Below are 18,573 nucleotides of genomic sequence, written 5' to 3'. Positions count from 1 at the left end.
AATCTCTAAAGTGATGTGTCAAGATTTATTTTAGAGATTCTTAAGAGGACACACTAAATTTAGAGTGTCCTCTGGAGGATCTCTAAGTGACACATAAGCAAATCAAATAGTTTTAAACCAAAATATAGGTTTTTAGAATTTCTCTTGAGTGTTGCATTGGAGAAGATTTTGCAATAAAGTGTCTCTAAATGGCCAAATAGGAAAGAGGCCCTTTAGAGATCCATTTTTCACACTTCCCACATAGGATTTTTATAGTTTTTCTTGAGTCTTGCATTGGAGATGCTCTTAAGGATCTCTAAAATAAATCTTGACGCATCATTTTAGAGATTCATATTGAGTTTTGCATTGAAGATGGATAAAGAAAAACTATAAAAATTCCTATGTGGCACTCTAAGGTTTAGAGTTTGAGTGTTGCATTGGAGATGCTCTTAGGGAGCAAAACTCAATATACTAAATTTTTGGACTGAAAATAAGTATGTCTCGTAAGTCAATCTTGATTGACGAAGTCTTTATGCCCCAAAACCGGATAAAAAAGAATAATTTAAGGGTGAGGGGTGTATGGTGGAAACAAAAGATTACACCAATTTTATGTTTCCACCCCAAGTTTGTACCCCGAAAATTTATTTGTTTTCCCAAAACATCGACCTTATCATTTTGTCGCGATGTATTGTAATTTTCAATATAATATATTTATTTATTTATTTATTTATTTTATATATAATATATTTCTGTTAAACTTGAATGATCAAAATTTTAGAGTTAGTAAATAAAAGTAATAAGTTGATAGATTTAAAATTAATAAAATATTCTATCGTGATTTTTGTTTGGAGCCAATATATGTTTTGAAAAAATTATAGAAAAAAAATGATATTGTAATAACTTCATGCTTGAAGATGCTTTTAGGTTTATATTTCATTACGATATTTATTTCGGAAAGTTACTACGAAAGTCATTACAATGCCATTGATACATCAATGAGAAGTGATAAGCACGATAATCGCTTAAAGCCTACTAAAACTACGGGTTTATAGTCCAACTAAATTACTTTATTTATACTTTGAACAACTCAAGTTCAATAAACCATCAATTCCACTTACTCTGGGAATCGAACTTGGGGTCTCTAGAGTTTACGTCAAAAATATCGATTACTTGGGCAAACAAATGTTGACAATGCCCGTACTTCTGAAGTCAATTAAGGGGACGTGAAATAGGCTCCACGTCATTTGGAATATAATGGGAATTTTTTTTAGTGAATTCCCCACAAAATGGGCCCAAATAGGAAATTAGGCCCACTATCTACTATTGATTAAGAAAAACTCACTTTTATAAAAATCCCATAACGTCAATCTCAATTTTGGATCCTCAAGCTCATTTTCCCGTCTTTTGGAACCCACATTTTATACTAATACCCCTTCTGCCCTTCTATACATATAATCCCATTTCCCTCGTATTTCTTTTAGCTCTCATTTCTTTCGTCTCTAGTATTTCTTCTCTCTCTCTACCTTAACCGTAATTGGGTGATCGGACATGAAATTGGTTTCGCCGGAAACAAAATCAAACCGTTAAACTACATGTACGATTTCATCTTCTTTAATGCTGCATCTTCTTTAGTTCTTCATTTTCTTTAGTGCTTCATCTTCCCAAATGTATTCATCTCTAATATCCATCTTTTTTAATCTTCGTCTTTTTTAATCTTCATTTTCATCTTCTTTAATCTTCATCTTCACGCACTCCTAAGTTTGCTTTCTCCATAGTTTTTTAGAGAAATAAATTTTTAAATTTCAGATTTAGTTATTTGAAGCTCCATTAATGAGGTTTTTTTGTGTTTCTTTATCTTACGATGTTCAATTTTCTTATAAGATTTCTAAGTTTTATTTCCACATTATATAATTTCTTAACAAAGTGAAAAAACATTATTGCTCTAAGAAAACACAAAGTACAAACTTAGATCTATTTTTCGGCTTCTCTTTCTAGAAATTACGTTTTAACAGATGTTGATGTTTAACAGATTAGTTTGATGTTAATACAACGAGCAAACGTCAACGGTTGGTAGCCCAAGTGGTTCCAAGGTGTTGAAATAAACTCCTGAAAGCCCTGGAGGTCCCAGGTTCGAATCCCAGAGAAGGTGGAATCTTTGGTTATTCTAATTGGGGTTATTAGAGTATAAATAATGTAGTTGGGCTTTAGGCCATTGTCTAGTTGGGCTATAAGTCCGGTTCTGTAGTCGACTTCCAAAAAAAATAAAATAAAAAATATAACGAGCAAACTGAAAAATGCGTTATTTTTTTTTATAGTTGTTACCGCCAAAACCTAGATTTTGTGTCTTACAGAAATAGATTGGTGTTTTAAGCATTTAAAATTTGTTGTAGAAATGATGTTGGTTCATCGACCAAACTCGAAAATGCCTGCTCCAAACCAAAATCCGTTCATATTTTGACCTTCCACTCTTGTTTCTCTCTCATGTGTTTTTTTTTCTACATTTTCACTTAAACCGTTACAAATATCATTGTTTTGACAGCATAACACTAAGTGCATAAAGCGGAAACGTTTCTATCAGAACACAAGTCGTTTTGTTTTCAGCACACGTGTATATTCTCAACGTTTCCATGAAACACGATTTTAAGTTTTTTTATATTTAAAGATAAAAATATTATGTTCGAAAGTTACTAATATCAACACAAACAAATGTAGTGTGCGCACTTCGTATTTGACACTTAATTACATTAAGGTGAAACTTATAGCAAACAATTGTCATATTTGCTTTATGTTTTACAAGTTTTGAAAATATTTTATATGTTTTAAAAGTTTTTGACATTTTATTGCAACACAATTCGTTGTTCGTGCAATTCTTATATATATGAGAAACCATATATAATTGTTCTGAGACCAACCCTTACATTTTATAGCATACACAATATTGGTCTTGACATGCATACATATGTTCAATAACTTTTTTGTACTTCTCTATGCATAAATGATTTGTTATCGGAATCATTTTCTTTTTTGTTACTGATTTTTAATCATTTGCAATCTCAATTTCGATGGACGTAGATAAAACAACTGATGATTCACGAGATGGGAACAAAAAACTTGTAACAGAATCTTAGGGGTCGTATTTACTCACATAGGTTAAATACTTCCAGCAGTAGTGAATGCATTGCGAGAGGCTCTTGGGCGATATACAATGCTACAAAGAATAATTACAAATCTATCAAGAACGAATCATTCCGTGTAACAACCATATACCCCAAATCCAGTTTGGTTTCTAAAATTTTTGTTTGGTCTCGAAAATTATTTTTTTTGTTTGGAGACATTCTATTATTTGTAACGGGTACAAAGCTTTTGTTATTGATACTTGAATTTTTGTTGTACAAACGATTTTGATGCAACGAGCAAACTCGAAAATGCTTTATTTATTTCGTCATTTTTATTGACATTTCTGATTTTGTTCGAAGATAACATCTGCTTTTTGGTAAAAAAAGAAAAGAAAAGAAAACAAAAACACTGTTATCGGAGAATTCTGTTACATTGTACGAGATAAAACATCATTCTATTTATATACAAATTTCATCCAATAGTTACATCGACAAATCATATTGACAAATACAACAAATCAAAATACTTCTCCACATCTCAGTTTGTTCCAAGAAAAATCAAATTTGCTCTTGCTTTTTTCGATTTTGCAATAACCAAAAGAAGTTTCTAGCAAAAGTATTTTCAAATTTCCTTACAACAGCATCAATCGCCTATAAACATTGTAGTTGCAGCAGGAATCTCACTCCTAGAAACCAAAACATTTTGAGTTTTGTTGACAAAAAAACAATTACTTCCATTAATTTTCCAATCTCATATGAATTTGATTATCCTCCAAGATCAAGTAAGTCAATTCTGTCCGTTTTCTTTGTGTTAGTTTCTTCAAGTCTGATTTCAAGGTACATTTAAACTGGACAACTGTTTTATTCAAAGAATTTTTTTCCTCTCTCCTTCAACCACCTCTATTTCCTTGTCCTTTTTTCCTTTTCTTTCCCCTTTACGACAACAAATGGTTCCTTGCATAAGACATTTATAACATTGTTATCAACTTCAGAAGTTTTCAGAAAACATATAAAGGCACACTTGAAAAAAAGTAGACATGTCGTCGACATTTCAAAATTTGTTTATTATTCTGAAAACACACCAATAATATTTTCAAATATGTCCCACACAAATAAAAATAATTAGAGAGCAACTTATAACGCTCATCATTTGTGAAAAACTTTTATCCACATTAAAAACCCACCCAGTAGATGAAACCCAATAATGTTCTGTAACGCCCCAAATCTAGATTTCCACGTCGGTCGCCATGAAAACCTAAACTCAAAGCGTTTCTCCGCAGAACAGTAAACATAGTCGATATATCCATCAAAAGAGACAAATAATATCCAATGTGAAGCTCATAAGAATCAATAAATCATCTAAAAAAAATCTATTAAACTTTCTTAACTCAAACAATGTTACCAAATCATCGACACGTAGGTCGAACAAGAACGAATGAAAGAAATAACTGTCTAGGAGGCGAAACTCCAAATAACTACCTAATCTCGAAAACGAAAACTAAGAAAGAAACTCCGAGCTGACGAACTGAGATCAAACTAACAGAAATCCCCTGTCCCTGTCACCTGAAAAATAGTATGCTGGGCCAGAACCCAGCTAGTAGATTTCTAATTACCTAAGGTCTAAATAGACCAATTCAACAACAAAACCAAGTATCGAACAGAAAAAAAACAAAAACAGTCTATTGTGTTACACCTTTCGTGTCAACACCACTAAAGTCAACCTGATTCACAGTTAAAGAGATTGAAACAATACAACTTCCCTTTTGGAGGGGCATAACCAATTTTTAAGTCCACGAGATAGCTTCACTTAGCATCCGTGTTTGCATCGGCTTTAACCTCTCAATAAACCATGGATAACTCCCAAAAAGGGGATTCGTGCAACACTAGCACTTCTCATATGAGCAGGAGGCGAGCCAACCTCTAGTTGGTAAATTACTTCTCAAACTAGAAGTATGTGGTCCACAAGAATGAACTTGTGTTTGCATCGATTATCCTGTCAAGCCAACCAGCTACGGATTACAACCGTCAATCCATACTAAAACTCAAGCCCCTGGTACATTGGGTGGTCCAATATCAAATTGACAAACTCGTGTTTGCAATCGACCCACATGTCGAGCCAACCAGTCTTAGTTCAATCCATTAACGAAACTCAAGATCATGGTCCACTAAGTTATCTAATATCACATCAGTAACTAGTGTTTGCAATCGAGCCACATGTCGAGCCAACCATTCTTGGTTCCGACTAGCCTATGCTTTATAGGTTAAAACCTAAAGCAATATATCACACACAACTATAAATAACGCTTATGATCCAATATCATACACATCATCTCATACAATCAATTATCAATATCAATAACATAAACATAAACAATTCTTAATATCTAGGCTGCTGTCCGGGTGTATATATATACCATATTTATATAACCTAAATAACCTAGGTTGCTGTCCGGGTATATGTATACTCCATTAATATAACTATAATGGTCTAGGGTTACTATGTTGTTGTTGTAATTAGTTTCTAATCATAATATATATCTATGGTATCACTAATTGGTACTAATATGATGATAACCTAGCAAAAATTCATGGTTTAAAGTTGTTATTGTTCTAACCATTCAAATCTAGGTTTGAAATTAAAGAGGGCTATGTAAACCCTAGGGAAGAAGAAACCTACCTAAGATGTAGCACAATGAAGAAGAAATCAAAACCCTAGCAAAGCTCTTTGATCCTCCCTCTCTTTCTCCTTCACTTTCTCTCTCTAAAACACCCAAACTTTATCCCTCTAGCACTTTCACGGCTGCAACAAAGAAGGGAATGGAAAACAGGTAAGTGAGTTGCTATTTGGGTTATTAAATAGGTGTGTTGCTATAGAGTATCCTAGTTTTTGATTTAGAGAAAGTGACACTAAAAAAAATCTGGCCAGCAACGTGGGCATATGGGTGGTGCCTTGCTATAGACACCCCTTATAATACTCCAGGATGTTACATGTTCACAACAATATCAAATGTGCATGGAACAACTAAAGTCATAATCAAGACCGCATCAAATAAAAATCCATTGAAATCGTGTTTCATGGTAACGTTGAGCATTTAATGGTGTGCTGAAAACATAACGATTTCTGTTCGCAAAGAAACATTCCGCTGCATGCACTTGGTGTTATACTGTCAAAACTTTGATTTGTGTTATAGTTTAAGTGAAAACATAGAAAAAAATATATGATGGTGAAACACGAATGGAAGATCAAAATATGTACGAATTTATGAATTTCGATAACAAACTGTTATATGCACAAGGCATTAAGAAAATGCACTTAACATACGTCTAACTGTACGTAACAATAACGTGAATGGTACAAAAATTAAAGTTTGCACGTAAAATAATTACTTTTGTGCTCTGCTAAATATACTAATTGCATGAACAAAGGGAAATATTTGATAAAAATTATTAGAACATTTAACAACAAAGAGGAATATGTCCAGAAATTAAAAACAAATAACGCAAAATATGTTGTATTTGCTCTAGAAATACACACTTTTGTAATAACCAAACACATAATGCTGCAAGCAAGGGACGATATGCTAGAACCATAATGCTTTGTGTTTGGTATATATAAAGATAAGATGCATAAAACAACAAAAAAGGAGATAGTGTTTAGTGGTTACATTGAGCATTTACATTTGTGCTCAAAACATAACTACTTGTGTTCGAAAATAATAGTTTTTGTTGCAAACCCGTAAGGTTACACTTCCATAACATTCGTTTATGTTTCGATTTTGGATAAAAATGTAGAAAACAGAAAAATAGGAGAGAGAATCAAGAAGGAAATATCAAAATATGTTCTAAATAAACCAGATATGTCAATCACAAATGTGGAAGTAATGATAAAAAGAATAAGATAAAGAGACACCAAAAACAACTTCATTAATGGAGTTTCAAATAACTAGATCTAAAAACATTAGTAATCCTTTTATACCTTTCAAAGAGTATCTTCTCAAACGGCAACACCTTTTGATCGTTTCTGAATGGTTGAATCAAGGAACAGACACAACTCTAGCTTTTTCAAGAGGTCGAAAAAGTTAATTTTGTGACTGAAACCCTAACAAATGCTAATAGATCTATGAACAGACCTAGCTCCGGCGAAGGTTTCCCTTCGCCGGAGTTAGAGAGAGAGAGGTGAGAGAATTTTTATAAATTTTTTTTTTCTGTTCATCACGAACATACCCTGATCTGGTTTGTTCGTGATGAACAGACCTAGCTCTGGCGAAGGTTTCCCTTCGCCGGAGTTAGAGAGAGAGAGGTGAGAGAATTTTTATAAAAAAAAAAATTTTTTTTTTAGAGAGAGAGAGAGAAGAGAGAGAAAAAAAAAAGTTTGAAGGTCGCCGGCCGGAAATTTGGCCGACCGGCGACCCTGCCGGTGAAGACGATGATGTGGCTGGTTTAACGAGATGGCAGAGAGAGAAAACATGTTGGAGGAGAGAGAAAAGAAATGGAAGAGAGAGAGTAACGGTGTTATAACGGAAGGGGGCCATATGGGTATTTCTTGTAAAGTAGGGGGCCAGGCAGGAAGCTGGTCACAAAGTAGGGGGCCATTAGGGAGATAACCCATAGGTATTTAGTCCTTTATGTAATATACCCAAAATAGCCTTGTTTTAAAAGTTTAATGACCAAAAGAGTTTCCTACTCAAATGTCTTATCAAGAGTAACTTTCCATCTTCTAGTTTATATTTTCAAGAAAAGAAAATTTTATCCCATTACTCCTCTCTCTTCTATTATCTCTGACCAAACTAAACCCACTATTTTTTTTTCTCTCTCTCTCTTCCATTCTCACTCTTCCATTTTCTGTATCAAAGTTAAACCAACTATCTTCTCTTCATCGTCCTATCTCTCTCAACCGTGGTACTGCTTCATAATGGTGTTTCTCTCTCATAGAAAACAACACGCTTCAGATGCAAAGGTGAAACAAACATGTTTAGGTCGTTTGTGAACCGATCCGGCCATTTGATTCACATTTCATTAGTAAAAAAAGGTGCAAAATCTAGCAATGTTCCTTAGATTTAATTTTTTTTTTTAGTTTATGAAATATGAAGTATTTTAAGTGAAGCTAGTTTGTTTTTTTAAGGTTTTGATAAACATACATGATACAAAAAGAGTTTTGTGATTTGAATCTACCATAGTTTAGGGATGCATATTTAGGATTTTTTACTTTGTGTAGATCTTGATAGGAAGTATATATACAAAAGTAGTTTATTAAGTTATGAAAGAAGTGTTTAGGGTTTTTTACTTTTTGTTGAATGCATAAATCACTTTGTATGAAACTTTATAATGCATCAGGTACTTTGTACAAAACATTTTTAACTGTGTAATCCGTTTTAGTCAGTCACTTTAAGATCTGAGCATGATGGATTATTAGAAATGCTGAATACATAAATGACATTGTATGATGGTTAGATGTAATGCATTTGTAGTGTTAAATATTGCAACAGATACTTTGTATCTTGCATCTTTAAGTGTGTCTTGGATTGATTACCAGAGAGATGGTTCTTGATGCATATGGTACTTTGTTCTGTAAATTTCTAACAATGTATAACTTAGTCAACAATATGTACTTATAAACAGATGTGATGGGAGAAACATTACTTCTTTTTTCGCATTCATTGTACTATCACTTAATTTCTTGCACCACCAGTTGATTAATTGTATATTGCATTATATAGTATATAATGTCTATTTTATGTGTTTGTAGTGCATTTGACAGTTTTTACAGAGCATTTTTTAGATTGTATAATGCATTTGTTAGATAGTAACATTAGGTCTTTACTATAATATAAATTTTGTGTGTCACTAGTAAAAGTTCTGAATGCATAATTGACTTTGTATCAATCATAGATGAAATATAAATATAGTTGAGTATTTGTATAATGCAATTGAGTGTTTGTACAAAGTATTTTAAGTATGTATAATTCATTTCTTTGATGTGTATTGTGTTGTCTATGGCAGAGAGATGATACAAGAAAAGAAGAGGGAAATTTAATTATTGTGGAAGACAAGAAAGTACCGGATAGTGTTAACAACTACAAATACTCAACTAAAATGCCTGTAGACATGGTAAGAGACTTGTATGACATTACGTCTGAGGACCAAAAGAAATCCACAATAGAGACTCCGTTTGCATGTTTATTTCAAGTATTTGTTGATGGGAAGACGAGGAAGGACAACTTGAGGAAGCCCAATCGAGTAATATAAATTTACTAGGTATAACCCGTGCCTCCAGCACGGCTAAATTTGTTTGATGCATTATTTGTCACAAGTCCAAAGGTGTAGTGCATCCCATTTGTATTCGTATGTTGTATTTATTCATTTCTAAACTATCTTGCATCGTGTGAATGGAATCATCTATCATATTAGGTAAATAATAAAAAACTAATTTGAATACCTTCATTAAAAAAAAACAAAAGGAGTCCTTAATAATTTACCAAAGAAAAAAAGAAAAATGTTGCAGAAAAAAAATACAAATTTAACATCGACATTTCCAAACTCCTTCGGACTGGCCTCGGATGTCGCTACAATAGTTATGTAATTTGAGCAGAATTTTTTTTTTCCTTGAGATGAATCTATGATGGGTCCTCACTTTTAGTTGTCATAGTTCCTTGCCTATGAAATATTCCACGACCCATATTAGATCTATAGATAGCAAAATTCAAGAATTTGAATACTGCAAGGAACCATTATTTAAATTACTAAGCGACTGAATGCCTGACAACATGATTTTGGGATGTGTCAAGAGAAGTTGGAGGTATCCGTTGCCACATAGGAAATTCACCATTGTTGGGGTCTGTCATCAATTTGCTAACTCTAACTTGATATGCTGTTATATGAGGTGATACAACCCCAACTGGAATGATATTAATAATTTTCACCTGTTCATTTCTTCTTTCTTTGTCCGCCTTTGGTACGATTTTCTCTTCATGAAGTTCATTTTTCATGACACCAACACACTTTAGCATAAAATAACAACCTATTATTATATTTCTTTTGGGTAAGAGTGGAAGACCCATAGTTTAGTTCCTAGAGTGGTAGGACATCAACACACTTTAGCATAAATAGCAACCTAGAGCATGTTGCATATCTTTGTTTATACCAAATTCATATCATGAACAATATGTATAAGAGCTTAACACATTAGCATTATCGACTTCATGTCTTATCTCGGGGGTATGTGCAAGTATTACTATACCAAGTATTACCATTAGTTCCAAAAAAAAGTTTAAATTTCAACACTACCTCAAAACAATTGTATTACGGGACCAATAAATTGTATTTTAATAATCTATAGATTCATATTAATAGTCGATTCACAGTGAGCAAACAATAAGAAAGTATAACGCTCATCCACTCCACATTTAGTCTTACTTTTTCTGCTACGAGTTTCTAGAAATCTGTTTAAATTTGAAGCCTACTTCATAATAAACACATGTAAACAATAGCATATGTCACCCTTTACTTAAATCAATAGACACTAAGAGTTAACTACCAAACTCTAGGCACCACATAAACATCTAAAGATATATCAAGATGACATTAAACTAAGACCAACTATATATATATACTAGGGTATAGCCCGTGCCCTATGGTCACGGAAATTTCTATATGCATGTTAGGTAGTTTTGGTTTTTTGTGGGTAGTTATAAAAAAATGGGAGAGAATTAAGGAACTTCTGTTTTAGTGGGTTTAAAATTCAATTTTGGTTGTGGAATGTCGTGGTTTTTTGTGGGTAGTTATCAAAAAGGTGGGAGAGAATTAAGGAATTTCTGTTTTAGTGGGTTTGAAATTCTATTTTAGTGGTTAGATTAGACAATTCTTGATCAATATCGGACGGACGTGAATATCCAAAACATAAATCTACGGTCCACCTCAAAAAACACCATTGTGTTTTATATAGTAATAGATATATATATATATATATATATATATATATATATATGCAAGAAGAAGGTATTGTTATAGAAGACATTCAAAAGTTAACACGGTTAGTGCAAGTACTCTAGGCACCACATAAGAGTCACTACCAAACTTTAGCCACCACATAAACATCTAAAGATATGTCCGAGATCAACTTTGGCCAGAGGTATTAGGTGATTGTTAGTTGTTTCTAAGTGTTAACTTTAGAAAAAATTCAACCATGAAGGTATTCAAAACTTTTTCTACCGCCAACTCTTTTTGCCTGGATTTTTTTTTTCTATAGTTAACACTTAGAAACAATAAACTCAAAACTATGAAAGAAGAAAGTATTCAGAACTATGTATGCTCTCTCGGGATTTCTATCGAACATGTTGTGTGCATATGATTTCTTTTTCTAACAATGAACAAAAAATGAACAAAATCACTCAACCAAAGAATAAGTATTAAAAATATTAAGATCAAACTATATAAATCAAAGAAAAAAGGTCAAGAACTTACTAATTAAGACGTAGTACGTGATCGCTTTAATCGCCTTATCTCTCTACAACAATAAAAAAAATATCAATAAGAAACCCAATAATGTGCAAATCATATTCAGAAATCAATAAGAAGACAGAAAGTTAGTGCTTTCAAAACCTAAAAAAATCAATAAGAAGACAGGAACTTACTGCTTCAAAAAATCCACCGTATGATGGATGAGTGTGATGCAAAAGTTTTATAGTGAGAAATCTTGAATTGAATGATGACATCAAGGGATAAGTTAGGCGTTAGGAATTGGAAGATTGGTTTAATATTTGGAGTTAAAGAGCAATTAGGGATTTGAAGATTTCTCAGTTGTAACTGATGAAGATAATTGATGTGAGAAGATTTCCTGGTGGAATCTGTTATAGAGATTTGTTTCATTTAATCTGGACGTTGAAAAGTTGATGGGAGAAGATTTTCAAAGGCTAGATTAATCCCAATCTCAAACGGCAAATGAGGGGTTATTTTCAACGGTAAGATATTTTAACGTTAGTAGTCCTGATTTGAGACGGACGGTCAGATTTATCTCTAAGTTTGTATCTTGGTTTGTCAAAAAATTTGTCCTAGTCAGCATAAAACATCTTGTTTTATATAATAGATGTTATTTCAAATTATAAGTGACGGGTACATTTCTTCTCTGTATGGTAAATTTAAGTTATTTTTGAAACTCTTACTAGCATTATATCAAACATAAGTAAAAATAATCATAACTTCACCATAATTTTATGTTATTTCATATGTTAAATGCAATTAGCATATAATGCTATGTACAATGCATTTCTATTTATTAGCAGAGAACTATGAGGAATGTATCCAACTTAATATATAAAATGTTCATAGTTGTACCATACATTTTTTGTAATTTCGTACGTTAAATGCAATAAGAAATTTTTCCTATTTATAGTGTATCATTATTTATGTGCAAAGCATTATGATGAATGTGCCAAACATATTATAAATATCTGTAACTGCACCCTAATAATTCTATGTATAAATCATTTATATTTGTACGCGAAGCATTATTAGTAATGTATCAATCATAATATAAAATGGTCGTAACAACGCCATAATAGTAAAGTCAGATCATGTTACATACGATAAACACTTATTTCTATATACTATGACAACTAAAAGTGAGGACCCATCATAGATTCATCTCAAGGAAAAAAAAATTCTGCTCAAATTACATAACTATTGTAGCGACATCCGAGGCCAGCCCGAAGGAGTTTGGAAATGTCGATGTTAAATTTGTATTTTTTTTCTGCAACATTTTTCTTTTTTCCTTTGGTAAATTATTAAGGACTCCTTTTGGTTTTTTTTAATGAAGGTATTCAAATTAGTTTTTTATTATTTACCTAATATGATAGATGATTCCATTCAGACGATGCAAGATAGTTAAGAAATGAATAAATACAACATACGAATACAAATGGGATGCACTACACCTTTGGACTTGTGACAAATAATGCATCAAACAAATTTAGCCGTGCTGGAGGCACGGGTTATACCTAGTAAATTTATATTACTCGATTGGGCTTCCTCAAGTTGTCCTTCCTCGTCTTCCCATCAACAAATACTTGAAATAAACATGCAAACGGAGTCTCTATTGTGGATTTCTTTTGGTCCTCTGACGTAATGTCATACAAGTCTCTTACCATGTCTACAGGCATTTTAGTTGAGTATTTGTAGTTGTTAACACTATCCGGTACTTTCTTGCCTTCCACAATAATTAAATTTCCCTCTTCTTTTCTTGTATCATCTCTCTGCCATAGACAACACAATACACATCATAATATAAAATGGTCGTAACAACGCCATAATATTAAATTCAGATCATTGTAGGATACAAGTTATACATTGCTTCCGTAGTATAAGTTGTATAAAAGAAACTTGAACAACCTAAATTGTATGCAATGTAGGACACAATTATGACATTACTATTTACTGATTGTTAGAAAACAAACAATGTACATACTATTTGAATAATGTGCATACTATCAGTAAAATGTACTCAGAATTAAATATAATGCTTGACCAACATAAAGTTTAGAGAGAGAAACAAACAATGTACATACTACATATGAAATTGACCGTCGAATAGCGGAATTTTTGAAACGGGATTAATTTTTTCTTGATATTTTCGATCAACATAGAATTGTTTAGAATCTCGAAAGGGATCCCAACCTAAACGCGGAAAAATTTTCCAGCACTCAAGGAGAGATGTATCCATGAAAAAAATTTCATCTTTCGTTCCCAGATTTTTCAAGCTCTGAATACCAGCTGATGTAGATTGTTGCGGAAGCGTAAAAGTAATGGAATCCACCATTATTAATAAACTAAACTAACGAAATAAAACTGATAAAATAACGATAAACAATAAACTTGATTAATAACTTGAATAATAATAAACTTGGTTGATAATATTCTCTGATCTGGTTAACAAAGACAGACTAGACTTCTCTTATATAGAGATTGTACTTTCCTAGATAGACTCAAATAAGGAAATAAGACAACTACTAATAATACTTTCCTTGATTGCTAAGACTCATAATTATGGAAACCCTAAATACTTAATTATAGAAACTAAGCTAATGTAGCTTCTTGACCGTGAGGCCCACTATCACCATGGCCGTGAGGCCCAATAGGAAGATGGTCTCCATCATTTATCCTTCTTATGTTTTAGAAACCTTTCTTAAAGATGAAACCCCTGAAAATAATAGATCAAAAAACTCATGTATCATCATGATGAAAAACCATTTCTAAAGAGTTGTTTTACAATGAAACTAAAAACTTTTTTGAAGATGAATGAAAATGAGTTACTTACACATGATGAAAGTGATGAAGATAATTGATACTAAAACCAACTTAGGAAGGTGATGAATGATAATGGAAGATGAATGATAATGGAAGATGAATGATAATGGAAGATGATGAAGATGAGTGATATTTGAAACCCATTTTCGAAGACAAAACCAGTTTAGGAAGGTGATGAATGATAATGGAAAATGAATGATAATGGAAGATGATGAAGATGAGTGATATTTGAAACCCATTTTCGAAGACAAAACCAGTTTAGGAAGGTGATGAATGATAATGGAAGATGAATGATAATGGAAGATGATGAAGATGAGTAATAGTTGAAACCCATTTTCGAAGACAAAACCAGTTTAGGAACGTGATGAACACAAAACTAATTAAATCTAAATAGGATGAGTGATATTTGAAGTCCAGTTTTTTTTTCTGTTGGAAGAGAGGGTGGTTGTATGTTTTGTAATAGGGAGAGAGAAAGTGTTATATATATATATATGAGATTGTACATTGAGATCCGTTTTTGGACTAGATGTAGGTTTATAATTTCTTTTTGGGCTTTTGATTCATATTGTGTGAAGGTGGACTATTTGTCCTATTTGGGCCTCATTTTTGGACATTTGGCCAATTTTTTTCCTCAGAATAACAGGGCCTCTAATGGGTGAGTGTGGTCTTGGTATAAGAAACAGGGAGGTCGGGTTCCGATGAGCTTCAATGTTATCTGGTCCGGCTGGGTCACACACTTTCCATGCTTTGAGCGTGAAGGTTTTCGGTGGGCCTGGGCTCTTTTCCAACCCATAGAGATATGAGATTTCCACTATTTTGTTCGGCCCTACTTATGGTCCATTAACATCTATGTTTGGCCTCCTCTCAAAAAAAGTAAAAAGAAAAACTCAAACATCAAAATAAACTTATATTGGGTTGGATTATTGATCTGGGCCAGCCTATACCCCCACCAAGAGGCAAAACGTGTACACTTTCTCAATGGACTACCATCTAAAACTACATCCTCAAATACATTATCAACCCAACCAGAAAGAAACCCTAAATCCCTACTTAACCTAATTTCAGCTCTCCTCCCCTTTTTCTCAACAAATCTTCTCAATTGTTTTTTTTTTATTATCACCGCCGTCATCACCCATCTCTCTCATATCCTCTCTTCGCCTCTCGTCGCCGATCTACCCCTTATTTTTCTTTTTCTTCCTCTCTCTTTCTTCTCTTCCTTATTCGCTCTCATCTATTCTATCCTTCGTTTCCCTCTCTTCCATCATCTTCAGTTTCATCAAATTCTTAGATCATTCCTGCGAATTTTTCCTCATGTTGCTTTTGTGCCGATCTCGCGAAGAGAAAAAGTTCCTAGGGCATCCGTGTGTCGGTTGGACGAGGATCTCCTCGGGCCATCTTGGGCTTCCCTAATTTTGAGTACCAATGGGTTTTTAGTAGGCCCAATTAGCTGAGCTTTGGTCATAAGATGTTAAGGAATTGGATATGGGACAGACCCACTATCTAAGTGGGCTGGGTCATTCGGAAAATTATGGGCGCCATCCATATCTACTAGCACCAACCCTAGTTTTTTGTCTCTCGGCCCTTGTCCATGAAAGATGCATTTGGTCTTGGAAGCAACCATCTTTTTGAGAAAAACTTAATGGCTCAATGGTCTAGCTATGAATAAGGGCTCAAGTGGTTCACAAAGTGATGAGACTCCCAAATGAGATGGCTAAGGTAATGGAACTAACCAAAATTTAGGGTTGTGGTACTAAAAAATTCACATTATTTTATTTATTTTTGTTTTTTTTTTTCAATATAATTGTGACTCCAAATGCATGGACTCATATATGATTTCGTGTGGCAGGGGTAGGATTGAAGATGATACAACTGGTCCCACCTCATTATTATATAAGAGGGAGAAAGCAAGTTGACGGAGCTTTAACGGCAAGAAGAGGAAAAGGCTTAACAGCGTTAGAGGAAATGTTATTAGGGTTGAAGTGGGTGGTATGAACACACATAAAACTAGGTCAAGGGAGGGAATGATGGACCCGATTGAAGTCATTCGGGTCTTGTTTCGTTGGAGGGAGGAAAATCTGACCGTTCATTTAAAATCAACGTCTCATACGGTTATCTTTTATATCATTAAAATGGAAGAGAAAATTTTGGGGGTATTAAGAAGAAAGAAGCACCATCTCAAAGACAAAACATCACAACACAACAGAGTTTTAGAGAGAGAGAGAGAAAGATAGAGAGAGAACATTACAGACGGAGGAAGAAGATTATAGTAGGCAAAGGAGGCTTATTGATTGAGAAAAACGATCTGGGTATCCTCAATTGTGAAGATAGCTTCTTCAATCTATCACTTTTTGTTAAGAAGAGTATTCATCTTCTTCCTTATTATTCATTGCTCTGTAATGAACTTTTGTTTCTGTAAGTTATCTCTTTTTTACAGTTTTTGGGCTTTGGATTTCTAATAATGAGGGTTTGATTTATGATTTTAATGGGTTTTTAATGAAATTGCAGGTTGAAATTTATCTAGGGGAGTTTCATTTGGATTTGTTTTCTGAAAGTCTAGATCTTGAGGTAAGAGAAGTTTTCATCAGCAAAACTGTTTATTTCTTCTGGGTTTTATTTGTTTCTGACTAGTTTTCATCTGTAAGATGAAACAAGAACAAAAAGGTGTGACCTTTTTTGTTTTGGGGTTACTAAGCTTTGTAATCTGTAATGGCAGATGGATAAGGAAGAAGGGAAGAATCAAAGGGTAACAGCATTTAGTAGAGTTCTTGAACCAGAATTTCCATTACAGTGGGGAAATCGTAAAAGACTCAGATGTATGAAGATTAAAGATGAAGATGTAACAGAGAAGTCTGATGGTGGTGGTAGTGGTGGTATTATTAGAAGGAAAACTACATCTCGGATCGATCGTCGTGTAGTTAGAGCAGAGAAAGAAACACCTCCACCAATCTCCCCAAATCGCTTCATTAACAAGTAAGTTCATTAAAATTTAAGAGATTAAACATCAAATCCATCATGGGTTCTTCACCAGAACAATTTTTTTTTACCCAAAGTTGGTAACTTTGATTTGGGTTTTTCTTCAGGAACTCAAATTCAACTACCATTAGATCAAATGGAGTAAGTGAGAATCGAAAAGCTCAGTCCTGTTCACCAGAAAAGGAAGATAGATATTACACAACAAGAGGATCATTGTTAGGTTTTGAGGATAATGGGAAGATCTTAACAGAACCAGTAGGAGATGATAAAGGATTTGTTTGGCCAAAGTTATTTATTTCTCTCTCTAGCAAAGAAAAAGAAGAAGATTTCATGGCGATGAAAGGATGTAAACTTCCTCAAAGGCCTAAAAAGAGAGCTAAATTCATTCAAAAGAGCTTACTGGTATGTTCTTAAGATCAAACCCCAAATCCCCATTTTTTTTTCCAGAAATTACAATCAATCACAAATTTTGATCAATCAGGCAAATCTTATATTTAGGTAACTCTTAAATCTTTTCCAAACCCATAAAGGATATTTTTAGACCTCTAAATTTGTGTATGAAATTTCTTATTTTGGGTATCTTCCGAAACTTTTTAGGGTTGTTGGAAATTGATGTTTATTTATCTTTTTTTTTTTTTCTGTTGGCACAGTTGGTAAGTCCTGGTGCTTGGCTATCTGATCTATGTCAAGAGAGGTATGAAGTAAGAGAGAAGAAGACCTCAAAGAAGGTATTTTTATTTACAATTCCCAAATCTTGTTTATGGGTTGTTATTTCATCTTTTGATTAGGGTGTAGTTTTCATGGAGATCGAAGATTTCTTGAGATGTGGGTTGATTTGTTAAATCCCTTTTTTATTGATGATGCAGAGACCTAGAGGTTTGAAAGCCATGGGAGGAATGGAAAGTGATTCAGAATGAAATAGTAGATCAGAATTCAGATGATGAAGAATGAATGAATTAATCCTTAGTAGAAGCAGCATTAGGTGTTGAATTTGCTTTTAGAAAATTTGATTTTTGATTACAGAGAGGAGAGAGAAACAGAGTGAGGGGGGGAGGAGGGAAATTGTTAGAGAGAGAGAGATTGAGAGAGAGAAAGTAAGGTGTTTGTTCTGTTTGTAAAAGAAAGAAAATATTTTCTCTCCTAAAACAACAAGAGAAAAAGAAAATAAAAATCTCTCTCCTTTTTGTTGTTGGATTTCAAACTGAAA

General features: G+C 33.4%; 1 protein-coding gene across 1 annotated transcript; it reads left to right on the top strand.

Annotated features, from left to right (window-relative positions):
* The first annotated feature begins 15,373 nt into the window (after nucleotides 1-15,373).
* Nucleotides 15,374-18,573, top strand: LOC147566783 (uncharacterized). The gene is made up of 7 exons (XM_086653334.1): nucleotides 15,374-16,109; nucleotides 16,240-16,805; nucleotides 16,899-16,958; nucleotides 17,107-17,363; nucleotides 17,474-17,768; nucleotides 18,017-18,094; nucleotides 18,233-18,573. Exons 4-7 carry the CDS (start codon nucleotides 17,107-17,109, stop codon nucleotides 18,281-18,283), a joined length of 681 nt encoding a protein of 226 aa, XP_086509460.1. The 5' UTR covers nucleotides 15,374-16,109; nucleotides 16,240-16,805; nucleotides 16,899-16,958; the 3' UTR covers nucleotides 18,284-18,573.

The sequence above is a fragment of the Eschscholzia californica genome, unplaced genomic scaffold (genome assembly GCF_041429995.1).
Source record: "Eschscholzia californica isolate CP2 unplaced genomic scaffold, dmEscCali1.0.p SCAF_1, whole genome shotgun sequence".
In the NCBI taxonomy this organism is placed as follows: Eukaryota; Viridiplantae; Streptophyta; class Magnoliopsida; order Ranunculales; family Papaveraceae; genus Eschscholzia; species Eschscholzia californica.
Note: the sequence above shows the minus strand (reverse complement) of the source record. Positions and strands in the feature narration are given on the sequence as shown.